The 13,891-nt window shown below is 43.8% G+C and overlaps 1 protein-coding gene across 1 annotated transcript in view; it reads right to left on the bottom strand.

The window, feature by feature from the left end:
* Positions 1 to 349: 349 nt before the first annotated feature.
* The window catches only part of MTHFS (methenyltetrahydrofolate synthetase), a 111,441-nt gene continuing 97,899 nt past the window's right edge, over positions 350 to 13,891 (bottom strand). The window contains exons 4-5 of the mRNA XM_026060642.1: positions 934 to 1,003; positions 350 to 402 (exon numbers count right to left, since the gene is read on the bottom strand). Coding sequence (XP_025916427.1) covers positions 365 to 402; positions 934 to 1,003 — 108 coding nt within the window. The 3' untranslated portion in view covers positions 350 to 364. The remainder of the gene's footprint in view (positions 403 to 933; positions 1,004 to 13,891) is intronic.

Below are 13,891 nucleotides of genomic sequence, written 5' to 3'. Positions count from 1 at the left end.
TATCTCCAGACAAAATTTACTCTCTCATCCCAGTAGACAGCAATGTAAAAAGACACAAGGAAAAAAAGAAAGAGTTGCTCTTTTTCATGGAAAGCATGCAGAAAGGTGGCTCCCCAAAAAGCAAACTTAGACCTACAGACTGAAGAAAATAATTGATTGGTTGTAAATGTGAACCTCAAAGAAAAGACTTTCTTCAAAGCTTTTAATTCACAAGACCTCTTACGTTTTGTGTCTCCGCAATTGCACAGTGAGTGTCCTGCTGAGCTGAAACTACCGCGTCTCTATCCAGGCAGTCAAGGTTGATTTCAGCTGCACCTGAACTCTGCTTTCATTCTTGCATGCACCGCTTCCAGCCGTAACTGGTCTACCCCGGCAGAGTAGTCAGCACCTGGCCCAGTCTACCTGAAAGACAGCAAGAGAGGTAAATACTCTGGAGAGATACTGAAACTACTGCTTCATGAGACAGTGCTTCTCCAGTGAACCTGCCTGGAGAAAACGCAAGGGATGATCTGCCCAGTTAAGGCAGTTTGAGGCAGGGTCAGGGCCGTGACGCTGGTCTGAGCCTGATGGGAGGGACTGAGGGGGAGCCGTGCATGGGGAYGCTGCCGCCCTAGGAAATACTGGGGACCCACACTGCCCAGCCAGCCCTTTCCCCATGCCCCAGCGCTTTGGTGGGGGGACGACTGTGGGTCATACCCAGTGTTACATCGGCAAATAACAGTACAGGTAAAGTCCAGGTCAGCTGAAGCCCATTTTAGACTACGAGGCTCCACTGCACCAGGCGATGCTGTCTTTGCTGGCGGGAAGGGCATGCAATGAAATGGCCAGACCCAGGGTGAGGATTTTCATTCTCACCTTGAGAAAGCTTTATTTAGCATGCTCTTTTTGAAATATAAGCTTTTCTTCTTTTCATGCTCAAATTAATTCACCAACCTTTTCTGGGGCTGAGGGAGCTGGAGCTTGCTGAGGTGAGGCCAGTTGCACTTGATAGTGCTTCGAATATCTTGAAATTAAGAAACAAGTGAAACAAAGATTTATTTAGAGCTTTAAAGACCTATAAGGGAAGAAAAAAGGCAGTAAAGGGAAGATATTAGATTAGTTTCTGAAGACCTGATAACACCACCAACTTCTGCAGCTTCTCTCATGGGTTAATAATTTTATATCAAGCTAAAACTATGCAGTTCAGACAGTATAATCCAAAAGTCATTGCAAAAGAGGATAACTCCAACTTCCAACCTTTTATTTAAAAAAAATGTCCTACGGGGAATTTAATCATACTGTGTTAATCACTTTCATTTTCACTGATACAAGCAAAAGACTTCACAAAGTTCTCTGAAGAGCAGCTTAGTAATATGGTGCCATCAGCGTCTTGCAGTTTCAGGTTGCTTGTTTGTAGCCCCTGTGAACACACTCAGTGTGTGTCTTGGCTCTTCAGGGATAAAATACTCACTTTATATCTTCCTTTCTCCAGCATCAGAGCACTCTTCCAGGAATTGCTTTAATGATCCGATAGAACCGTCAGAGGATCTGATAGAGAGGGAATTTCCAGGATTCTATAAAAATTTAATAGGGTTCCACAGAAATTATTGGAAAAACCCAGAGAATCAGACTCTTTCCATGGGGGTTTTAACCATCCGAAGTATTTCTCTTGTGATAATGTAGCTCTGGTAAACTTCTCTACTGAATGTTTTCCTATGAAGTGCATCTTTTCATATTAAGATCCTGGAACTCTACAGTTTTCCTCATAAAAGGAAAGATGAGTATTTGTTTCATAATCTCTTTTGCCCTCGTCATGGCTCCAGGCTCCACTTTTTAATTCTAACACGTCATAGGATTCAGAGAGGAATCATGGAGTGGTTTAATAGACGTGTCTTCCCATGGCGACAGGGACCCCACTCCTGTTCGTTGCCAGTCACACATCCTCGCAGAGCAACACGATGACCAACACAGGGAGCTAGTCCGGCCTGTCCTGAATGTTGGACCAATGAGCAGGAAGCTCTTTGCAGTGTGTGTATGTTTTGTTTTATTTCTTTAAATAAGACAGATCTTGAGATTCACTGCGCTGATGCCAATGCGTAGAGTACTGGGGACGACACACCATGGTATAATGCCTGCAGGACATGAAGCGGCCACCCAATATTAAGAACGCAATAACACATTTAGCATAGGATTTAAATGGTCTGTCCCACTGAAGTCCAGAGAGTTAAGACTTTCAGAAATGGTTAATCCCATGCCATTGTGGATCCAGATGCCCATGTTAGTTAATGACTAAAGCAGGAAGCATGATACTTAGCGAGAGGAGCTCTCAGTGCTCCAGGACTCAGGCGTTTAGGATGCATCCTCACCTGATACAAGCAAGTTTAGCTCTGCCAAGATGGGGTGATGGCTAAAATTATAGGCTTTTGTTCATAAATTAGATACAGTGCAACATCTGGAGGAGCAACAGCAGAAATATTTAAGGATTCTAAAAAAGCTCAACTTAAATGTTGTGCTATTGTTTTTTAAGCCCCATTTGGAGCCAGATTCCTCATCGGTGTGCATCATTCTGACTTTGTGGAGCTATGCTAATTGAGAGCCGCAGAGGATCTGTCTCTCTTGTGTTACGTGTAAAATATTCATACAATTAAACAGCACTTTGAAGTGTTCTATAGCTAGATATACTCTGCTTTACTTTGGGTGGTTTGGAGATGAAAATGGAAATGTTTTAATTGGATTTGGTCCTAAGAAAGTGTGCCATGTGCTTGCTGGAATTTCCTTGCTAAGTGATATTGCGCCTTCTCCTTGCTGCTCAGAACGGCTGGCCTGGTGCAGAGGGGAACATGATAAATGGTTAGTGTTAATTCCCATTTTGGAGTGAATTAAGGAGGGGCATGTTTTTATTCACTGAGCTGTATTATGCCACAGAAGAGGGGTTGAAACAGAGAGCTCAAATGCATCTTGACTTGAGGAATAGGTTTGGTCTTTTTTTTTTTTTTTTTTACAGTGAAAATCATTTACTCCAGCTTTTTATGGATACATAATGAGATGCCATATTTTGACATACAATATCTAAAGGTCAGAAAAAGACTTGCTGCTATAAATTAATGGCTTATGACTTCTATTCCACTGCACACACAAGAAGAATTTCCTCTCTCTATCCCAAGCGCCAAACCAGCCATGCTCCAGGTGGAAGCTGAGGCTATGGCATATGCTCCATGTGACTGCACATTTCAAGCGATTCCTGGCACTTGTGACAGTGTTGAATTTTAAAATTCGTTGTACTGTTGTTGGATGGTTTTTTGACATAAACATCTCATTTCAAATTAATTTACAAATCCTTCAAGCTCTGTTTTCACAAACCTTTCACTCAAAGTTGTCATATTCTCAAGCTTTGTTGGGTAACATCTTTCTGGTGACATACCTCTGGCAGAGCTAGGAAATGTCAGCAGATGAAATGAATAGCTTTCCCTTTTGAACAACAGCAAACCTTTATACCTTCACAAAAACCTTTTTTCTCCTAGAGCCCTGCAAAATTGTGTGTGTGCATATGTATATATAATATTTATATATATATATATAGGCATATATACACATATATATGTATGTGTGTATGTATGTATACAAACATTGGCCACTCAGGTGATATTTCTGGAAGCTTTGATGATGTTGTAATCATTCAGAAGCTTATTTCCTTGAAAGTTTAAGTTGAAATTCTGCAGATAACATTAAATCCACCCATTTTAGTCACCAAATGAACTTGCACCTCAAATATGTAGTTTTGTGACACACTGTAGATCTGTTTTCTAATTTTATTTTCCTCTTTCATCTTCCAGCTGCTTATTTGTCCTTCCAGATACATTACCTCTCCTTTCCTTTCTCCTTACTTCCTCTCTTCTCCTGCTGTGTTCCCATTTTCAATGATTGATTTTATGTTTTTTTTTAACAATGTTTATATCTGCAGAATGAACTGGTTTTATAATCAAAAAAATGAGTTCTATAATTAATTTTCCTTGCAAAGTTAATGCTCACTGCTGCTGAACAACCTCTTGCTGATCATGATGCACACCCTCATATTAATGCTGGGTGACTTCATTGCAATTCAAGCCACAAATTTTGGCTAAGTCAGAGAGTCAAGGCTTTATCATGATGGAGGGAGTTGGAGACGAGATGACCGGACTGGCAGGAATTTAAACACAACGACTCAGAATCAGGGCAGTAGTCCCTCTGTCCCCGGGTCCTGTCTCTGACAAAGGCAAGTAACAGATGCTTAAAGATGAGTTTGAATGTGAGGAATATCCTTCCTCAGGCATACAGCTCTTCTTCCCTTTCTCCCCATAGTTTATGGCAACCAGAATTTGGTGACATCCTAAGCAGAGATTGCATCTAGATCATCCAATTTTATAGCCACCACTTGACGCTATCCTCCATAAATTTGTTTAATCCATCCATGAACTTATTTAACTTTTCACTCTTCATAATCCTGTGGCAGAAAGTTCCTCAGCTTAATTAAGCCTGGAGGAAAAAGTGTTTCCTTCTGTTTGTTTTCAATCATCTGTGGCCTCATCATTTCATTGGCTACCTTCTGGTTCTTGCTGAATAGAAAATGGTCAGAAACATACAGCGCTGAGCTTATAGCAGGCTACAAGCCGCTGTTCAGTGTCAGGAATCTTTATCTCCTCCTCAAAGCAGAAACATCTTGCTGTCAGCTGGAAACTGAAGTCCATAAATGCAGAGTCATTAGTGAAGGGATGCATAAGGCTACCGAAGGTGCATAAATCAACCAGGATATTTTTAAATAACAGCATGTCTCACTGCATTCATCTCCTTTGAGTTTATTTCTCAGCCCCTCAGTATGTTTTGACATTCAGACTTAATCATATCTTCCCGTCAAAAAATGCAGCACAGAAAAGTCTTGGAAGAAAGCTGCAGTTCCCTTGAGCCCAGACCGCTGACCAATACAGCGCTGCGCAGAGCCAAGTCTAGACTGATGTTGCAGATTATTGCATGTAAATGGCACCAGTTTCACAGCAGCCCTGGGAAATCCCCGCAGCACACAACACAGCTTCTCTCCTGGTTATGCTTTGTGCCTGGGTGGGAGAAGCTTAGTGCTGGCTTAAACCGGTAGCTCATTTCTACTTTTCTTTCCTTCTGTTTTAGCATCATAACTCCAGTCACTGAGAAGAGGCCTGGAATAGCTAGGTGAGGGTAGCTGGGCCAGTCGACCGGAGTAATTCAACAGCAGAAGGTAACCACCCCATCACCCCCATGGGAATCTCAGAAGGGCTCTTAAGGATCATAAAGTGTTTCTGCTTAGCTGGGAACAGCTAGCTTCCTGTGGCTTCTCATTTCCCCACTCTGGAGGAAAGAGCAGGGAGGACCAGAGAGGAAGGGTGTCACAGTCTGAAGGTGTCATGCAGATACAGGCAAGCCCCATAGGAGGCTGCACTTGTGGGGCATATGACAAACACTGAAGTAGACCTATAAACTGCTCATTCCTTATCTATCTGCTACCTGCTCCTGGGAGAAAGTAAAGTGGTAAGTAATGTCAGGAGGGGTTTTACGTTCTTCCAGGCCCAAATGACCTGTTTTCAGTATAAAAGGTAGGTAAGTGTGTTAAGCACTTCAGCAGCATGTTCCTCTCAGGTGCTGATGCTTGATCAATATGCTGCCACTCCTATGAAAGACTGGGAGGAGAAACAGGTCAATCTGGAGAAAATGCTGGATGGTGAAACCTTTGTCAAGGTCATGAGGGGAACCCCATGTTCTCATCCTGCCTCAACGACTATTGGCCTGGGATTTTGGGGATTGCTTTCTCAAGTGCTGTTTGCAGTAGCAAGCACAAATAAGTGCTTGATCTAAATGCAAGCCCTGAAGCATTCAGAAGCCAGAAGGAAGGGAAGCTGGGTCCAAATAATGCCTTTAGGAACAGGATGTGATTCCTAGTGACCTTCATCTTGGTTTTTATCCGAGAGTAGTTTTGCAGCGTTGATGACTGCCCACCTCCCAGCCACTGTGACATTGCCTGATAGCGTGAAACATAACGTGCACTTTCCATTTGATTATCCATCAACATTCAGCATTGCTGCCAGTAGCATGAAAGAGAGACAGTGGGAAGAGCAGCGGGAGGCAAGAAGTGCACTCTCTTTCAATTTACCCGTAATGGAGGAGCAGAAAGAGAAGGATGATGAGGTGGCCTGCAGTGTTTTGTAGAAGAGAGCATCATTTTCAATTATCTACATCTGCACTGTGTAATGTATCAGGAGCCCTAATACCTTCTCCCCAGTATCCCGCCTATGTCAGAATAGATCAACTTAACGTATGGAAGCAATATGTGATATGAACAGCATATTCAGCACTGTAGATAATTGCTGGGTGCTCCATCCAACCTATAAACTGTAATCTGGGAAGCCTCAGTACTTTGGCTGTGACCCTTGGGAATGATTTTTAAACTTGCAATCTCCTTTATCTCCTCCTGTGGTTTAAGAACAGGGATTATTTTCAGGAGTGATTCACATTAAAGGTCCCTCCTCTGAATCTTGATTTTTCCAGCTGTGAAGACAGTCCCATAGAAAATGCCACAGCTGACAACCACCTCAGAAGGATGGGATGACACAAAGAAATGCTGTGTGCATAACATGATGCAAAAATGTCTCCATTAGAACCTCTCTCCACATTCTAAAGTCCTGGTCTGGCACGAACCTGTGGCTGTCTTAGCACGGGAAAGAGTTTAGCAATTTGCTTCTCACAAAGTCCTGTGAAGAAGCGCGTCCTCAAAGCTCCGTAATATAGCAATCTTTGGCAGAAACAAACTAGACAGAACTCTCTTTCCCCAGTGCTGCCTCTTGATTATGCTGGCATACATTGCAAAATAAGATAGAACGTCCTCTTAGCATCAAGGACACTGTCTTCCTAGTAATCCAGTACCTGCCAGCCTGAGAAGCAAGGCCAGATGTGCTTTGTTGCTCTTGAAGCACCAAAAAAATACTGACTACAGGGTTATTAACTTAAGAAAGTTGTCCATCCACAAAGAACCATAAATAATCCATGACAACCTCTCTGTCTGACTCCACATCTGATCTCCCCTGCTTACGCTGATTCTCCACCAGCTGAGTTTCTCTTCCTCACAGCTGACCAGCAGATTATTTTGGGAAAAGATGTGATGAACTCAGCTAGAACCACCTGCTGCCTCTTAGATTCTTGTTAGCTCTACACAGCTTTTGGCATTAGCCTTGACAGTTACTTCCAGGAGCAAGAAAGGACAGAGGGACCTGGTTATAGTGGAGGAATATCACCTTTTTCCTGAGAACGGCAGCCAGTGACATACTGGCACTGATGCATGTCTATAGAAGAGCTCAGATAAAGTTGCACCAATGTGGAGTATAGGCTTGCTGTGGTTTGTTAGCCTATAGCAAGTTGAGTAAATAGCTTTAGGCACGTGTGCTTTGGTTGTCTGGAAGAAGTTCCTGTCAGCTGGTGATTCAGGGTTTGGCAGTTTTATCATTGTCAGGTGAGATCAGTCCATCTGGTGAGCCTGGAAATGGGCATTTCACACTTGCTCTAAGAATATTGGTACCACTCCCCATGCCACATCTCTGGCTCCGGTTTCTGATAACTTACTGAAGTCTGATTGGACAGTGATTAATAATCCAGAAGGAAAAAAAAAAGAACTATCTTATCTGATAAGATGTTGTACCTACATTTAATTTCTGCTCATCTCTGGTAAAACCATTATACTGGAAATAACCTGACTGTTTCTGTCTGACTGGATTTCAACTCTGGTTTCATGCCTGATGCTCAAACATGGCCTTTGCTTGCTTACATGCATATGCATCTGTTCAGATGGCACAAAGCCTACTTACATGTTAGCAACATGCCTGTTGCACTGGGGAAAAGCACCTCTTTACACTTAATTACCCTCAATGAGGAAGAGTGCCAAAATGGGCAGAAACAACTTCAGGGTCTTGTCATTCCTGGGTTCTTGCTGTGTCCGCTGGCCCCTGCTTACCATGGAGGACTTAGAAGGTTGCTGCAAAGAGGTAGAGAATAATCTTTTCTTCTCTCCAGGATAAAGTAACAGTTTAAACTACAGTAAGGTTGATTCAGGCTAAGGGAGAGAAAACTTTCTAATGGTAAGAATTAGGGCTTCCTGAGAAGGCCATAGGGATTCCATAGGGGATTCCATAGCTGGAGATCTTTAGCATAAGCTGGATAAATATTTATTAAGGGTGACAGAGCCATGGCTGAGTGTTCATAGGGGAAGGGGAGTAGACAGGCTAAATTGCTGAGATTCTTTCCAGTCCTATGATTCCATGAAATAGGCAAGAAAATTTTCTTTCTTAAAGGAAAAGAAATCTTCTGCTACTGAGAGCTGCTGCACTAGGACACAGAGACAGGTGACAGGCATGAATTACCCGAGTTAGGAAATGGAAGCTGAAAAGAACATAGGTAGCTAGACAAAATATGCTTTCCCAGACTGTATGTGTTAGCAGCTGTGGTGGTACATGCTGGATCAGCTGCAGCTTCTAAGTGTCTTTATTTTCAGTCCCAAATCCAACAATAGGATGCTCCAAGGGAGCAGACGTTCAGATCTTTGTATCCACGTATATCTTCACTGGATGTTCCCTTAGCTTTCTGGGATGTGTAAAGACATCCTTACGAAACACTGTTGACAATGATTTGCTTACTTGCTGAATTTAACTTTTACTCCTCTTTACGTCTACAAACTCTTGCTTTGGTTACACGGTTTTCTCTTCTAATGAGAATTTTGTGAGAAGTCTTATATGAAAACCCTTGGTTTGCTTGCAACTGGCTTGCTGCAACTGCTGCATTTTGTATTTTGCACTGGCAGTTCCTGCATTTGGCAAAGCTGAAATACAGAAGTTGCATGCCACATTTCTGTGCTTTGACTGCCCAAGGAGTCCAAGACTCAGGACGGAACTGACTCTAAAATACACCCATTTGTCATTACTCAGTCAGAAGTGGCTGCTGGCTTGACGACAAGAAAGGGTAGCATGCTGGGCTGCTGCAGGAGCAACTGGAGAAGTACATTGTAGCTTGATGTCGCAGTCTGCCTATTCTGGGAGGGCAGAACCTGTGCCAACACACACCTGGCACCCATGCATGTCCTCCAGCTCTCTGCTGCAGCCGGACCATCTGCCGTGTATGAGGGAGGGAGCTGAACCTTGGCTTCTCGCGGGGAGAGCAATTACTTGAGTAGGGGGGAGATGGCTATTTTCCTCCTGAACCTGGTGTCCTATATGGTGGGGGCAGCAGGATAGCTATGCACCCCACAGTACAGGCAGCCCAAACTCAATACCTCACTGAACACACTTACCCACAAATATATTAGGTGGCTTCTTTGCAGGAAGTCAGTACAAAAGGAGCATGAACAGCCTGTGGAAATTCACTTAGCAATCAGCACTTGTTTTTGGCCATGGCTGTTACCTTAGCAGATGAGGCTTATATGACCCCAAGACCATTAGTCTTCTTGAACAGAGAAGAAGCTGTGAGCACAGGGTGAGGTAACTGGGTATTTTCCATTACTTTTCCATGGTCCCAGCTGCTCACCAATGGCTGTCTGTTTTGTCTCGGTTGATTTTGAGCCAGATGCCTTTCATCCAGATCTTATTTCACCTGGAGGATGGCACATTCCAGGTAAATTTGCACTTCTCACAGGTCTGAGGAGAAGAGATGTGCACTCTGGGGTCAGCAGAGCACTGGAAACCTGTAGTATTTTGCATACTTTCTTTTAAATTGACAAACCATTCCAGCTGGTCTTGTCATCACTGTAGATTGTGAGTATATCACTGTGTGTCTGGTTAGGTAATAGTCTGCCAGTGATATTGATTTGGGGCTGAAATAACTGTAGTGTTCTGGCTATTGGGCTTAACTTTTTTAGCTGATTGTATACCTGCGTCCAAGCAGTCCATTAGCAGGGAAAAATATGTAATCTAAAATGACTGAGGAGAATGAAACAGCTGCATTAGGAGGAGAGGCTGGGACCCCTCTATTTGGAGAGGAGTCAGCTGGCGGGGTGGGAGGGGAATACGACCAAGTTTTACAAAATCACAGATCCAGTGGATAAAGTGAACAAAAAACCAAATCCCACACAATGAGATCTAGGGAGCACTTGAGGAAACTGGCACAAGAGATCAGTGAAAAAGGTAAAAGTACTTCTTTACATGGCAGGTAGCAACCCTCTGCACCCTGCTACCAAAGGAGGCTATGGAGGCAGACAGTACCAGCAGGCTCAAAAAGGACTAGGCAGGGTGATGGATGGCAGGTCCCAAAATGGAGATGAGGAAGGGATGTACCCCAGCACAACTGCAGATACTTGTGGCACGTGAGGGGGTAGCCCATGCCCAAAGTAGCATCTCCTGTTGCCACTGTCATAGACACTCCTGTGCTGGATGCACTGCTGGTCTCACCCAGCAAGCTGTTTCTCATGCTTTTATGGGGAGAAGGAGCAGTGCTCCCATGTGTATGTAGCAGTCACTGAATCTTCATTGGGCATAAGAAATAAAATGCCCACACTGTTGGCAGTGTGTGGCCTGAGCCTGCTCTGAGGTCCAGCTACCTACGATCCCCGCTGCTACCGTGCCTGGATGGTCCGTCTGGGAATATTGGCCAGCAGCTGACGCATACTCTGGTTTGTACCGTGTGGACATAAAAAAACCCAGAACACAAAACTCAAGGAGGGGAAGCTCCTAATTCTTCTCTGTCCTTGTGGAAGTTAGTCCTGGAAACCAAACATATGCAAACAAAACTAGTTTATGAACTGCATGGGTGGATCCCATACCTGATAGGATATGTGACAGGAATTCAAACTTAGAGGCTTCACTGTGGATGTGTATGGCAGGTCTGTGCCAACATGACCAGAGATTGACATTCATAAGGCCAGTCTCGAATCTGTTCTTAATTTCACAGTGTAGACAGTCAGAGAGACCACTGGTTTTGCTTGATCATTTGTGGTATTACGGTGCTATCAGTATCAGATTATTACTAGTGGTTGAATTCACACAGGCAATAGCACCATTACTTCAATGGAAAAAGTCTATGGCTTGAGGGTTATGATGTGTCATGTAGCTCTCCTGCTTTAATATTCACTCCCTTTATTGCTCTCTTGGATGTGTTAACTCCACATCCCTTTGTATGCTGTTCTGCTTCCTCTCACAAAGCCAGAAAAGAATAAACAGCCGTGTATTGCAATGTGCAGCAGTATAAATGCCCTCCGAAGAACCACTGCTGAGACTGTTGACACGAGAGTTTGCAAGAGAAACAAAAGAAAATATGCTGATTCCGCTGGTTTGAAGCGTAACTCATGCTGTGCCTGACTAAATGTTATGTCAGAGCTCCAGGGCTCAGTTTTCAGATGCTTCACTGAGGAATAAGTGTCATTATTTAAGTTATGCTGTTAAATCACAAGTTACAGGGCAAGAGGACTCATCTCTCTTCTATCAACTGCCTGTCTAAACACACTTTTGTGAAATACAGACATTAAATGAGAAATCTTACTTTGTTTCATAATATTCTGTAACTATGAAGAGGAAGAAACCAATACACAAAACACCCATAACTTCAGCACAAAGGTAATACCACCTACCTGCTTGTCAGTTCTGCTCAGCATTACTCCATACGCGGGAGTGGAGGGTGAGCTTGGAGGAAACTGCCTAGTAGAGACAGCAGGGGAACTATCTGCAGAGTATGCTGGTGAGCCATATCCTCCACTGGTGGGAACCGGTGTAGGACCAGTTACAGCCAAGTCAAAATCCAAGAGGAGGGTAACACATTAACACTTGACATATATGTGGGACTTAATGAAGGACATCTGTATCATCCCCATCATCACTTATGCAAGGTCACAAAGCAGGCTGGTACCAAGACCAAACTTGAAGCCCAGGCCTGAGCAAGGCTTGCTAACACAAATAAAGGATACTCTTTAATTTCACAAATATCCACAGTCTTACAGGGGCCATACTTGTCCACCCCACTCCAGATGACTTTTTCCCACAGACTGTTGTATTATTCATTCACAATTCCTTGCAGGGGAAAAACAGCAGTGCCCTAAGAGCTAAGTCCAAGGAGACTCTAATTTAAAACATGAAACAATACAATATGGGTTGGTACAGTATGGACTGTATAATATGGGCCATGGAAAGAGCAATGGATTAATCCACTTCAGAACTGCTCTTCCATGACTGCCGTAAGACCCCTGTCTTTTCTTGGCTCTGGAAAAAGTTCAGATCTGCAGTAATGATGGTGTTGGATATGAGTACATTACACCAGAAAAAAATGCCTTGCAATTAATGATATGACATTAATAAAGCTGACTAAGGCAAGGGGCTCGGTATGTTTACAATTGAGGAGGGGAAGATGTTTCACAAGGCCTCACATCTCATTCTTTCCACTCAAGCATTCTCCACGGATCTGTGAGTGTCTGAAGTACATTGCTGGGGGGTGTTTAAGGCCCCCATGCAGTGAGTTATCGCTCCTTGCTCCGAGGGGAGTGGTTGACATTTTCAGCTCTGATGACTGCCAGTTCAATCTCTCAGCCACAAGGCTGCCATCGCATCTGGGGGTCTCAGCAGAGACCTGACCTCTGAGGGACTGCAGGGAGCTGCAATGAGCAGATGATGTTTTTAAGCTGCTTGTGCATCTGTCCACGGGGAATATGAGTCATTGCCACCCTGAGCAACGAAGCTTAACTCGGGGTCAATGACCGAGTCTCTGGAGCCACTTTGCCCATTTCACCTAGGTGTTCATTTAAGACCCACGGTCTTTCTTTTCCGTTATATACTCCTCTCATCTTCCCACCTGATTATCTAAGGCACTAAACTGTGAAGCAAGACTTAGCTCAAGAGATAGTAGTAATAATAACTTAGCATTTAGCCAGTAACATCCCATGGTGAGAAGAGCAGTGCTGATCTTTAGTACTTATCAATATTTGTTTCTCTCATGTATCAATCTATCTGGGAACTGATCAGAGTAAAAAGCATTTAGTCAATAATCTCCACTTAAAACTCTACCACAGAGTAGCACATTAATTGGATGTGGGCAGCTGGACTGTGAGGGTTTGGCAGAGTTAAGCAGTGTTTGAGCTGGCAATCTGTTTCAGAGGCATAGCAGCACAGAAAAAGTGGCAGAAACTTCAGGAGAATCAAACTGGCTCTGAAGAATTACTGCAGAAAGGCTTAGAGTACTAGGTACAGAGCAGATCCAGAGCCTTCATGATCTAGTCCCAGAAAAGGCTAAATGCGGTGACATTTTTGCATACCTGGTTGCCTTTTTTAGAGTGGGATTCATCTTGACTCGTGTTTGCATTAGGTATGTGCTGCAAATTAATCTTGTAAAGCTCCTTCTCCAGTCATAGGCACTGCCTGAGAGCTGTTCATCACACCATGAGCATGATCAATGAATTGCCACTTGGAGCTGCATGTTTTTCTTGATGAACTATGTAAGGCAGTACATGAGCAGCTGGCTTACTTCAGATGGTTAACATTAGGGCACAAGTCCCAGAGTGGGTAACAGCACGGCTTGCTCAATGTCCTGCATTGCCTGCACATGCATTGCTGTCTCTAGCATGATGCTACGTTGCAGTAGGCAACATGGCATCCTCCAAGGAAGGACCCCAGAATGACTTATTTGGCCAGTCTTGATCACAAGAGTGATGCAACCACTCATTGCAAGTCATCGTGGGACATAAGGCAAGCAGGAACCAAACAGATGAGGCCAAGCTGAAAAAGGGGCATGCTTACCCTGCTCTGAAAAGTTATGTGGATGCAGGCTTTCTTCCCAACATATTCCAGAGCTTGTCCGTGTCAGAGCTCACCTGAAGATCTTGAGGATGGACTTGAGTGTAAACAGGGTGGAGGCTGGGAGTTTGCATTTGAACATGCCCTCACACACAGTCTAG

This window comes from Apteryx rowi, unplaced genomic scaffold, assembly GCF_003343035.1.
Source record: "Apteryx rowi isolate R43461 unplaced genomic scaffold, aptRow1 scaffold_17, whole genome shotgun sequence".
Classification (NCBI taxonomy): Eukaryota; Metazoa; Chordata; class Aves; order Apterygiformes; family Apterygidae; genus Apteryx; species Apteryx rowi.
This window is presented reverse-complemented; position numbering and strand designations above follow the sequence as displayed.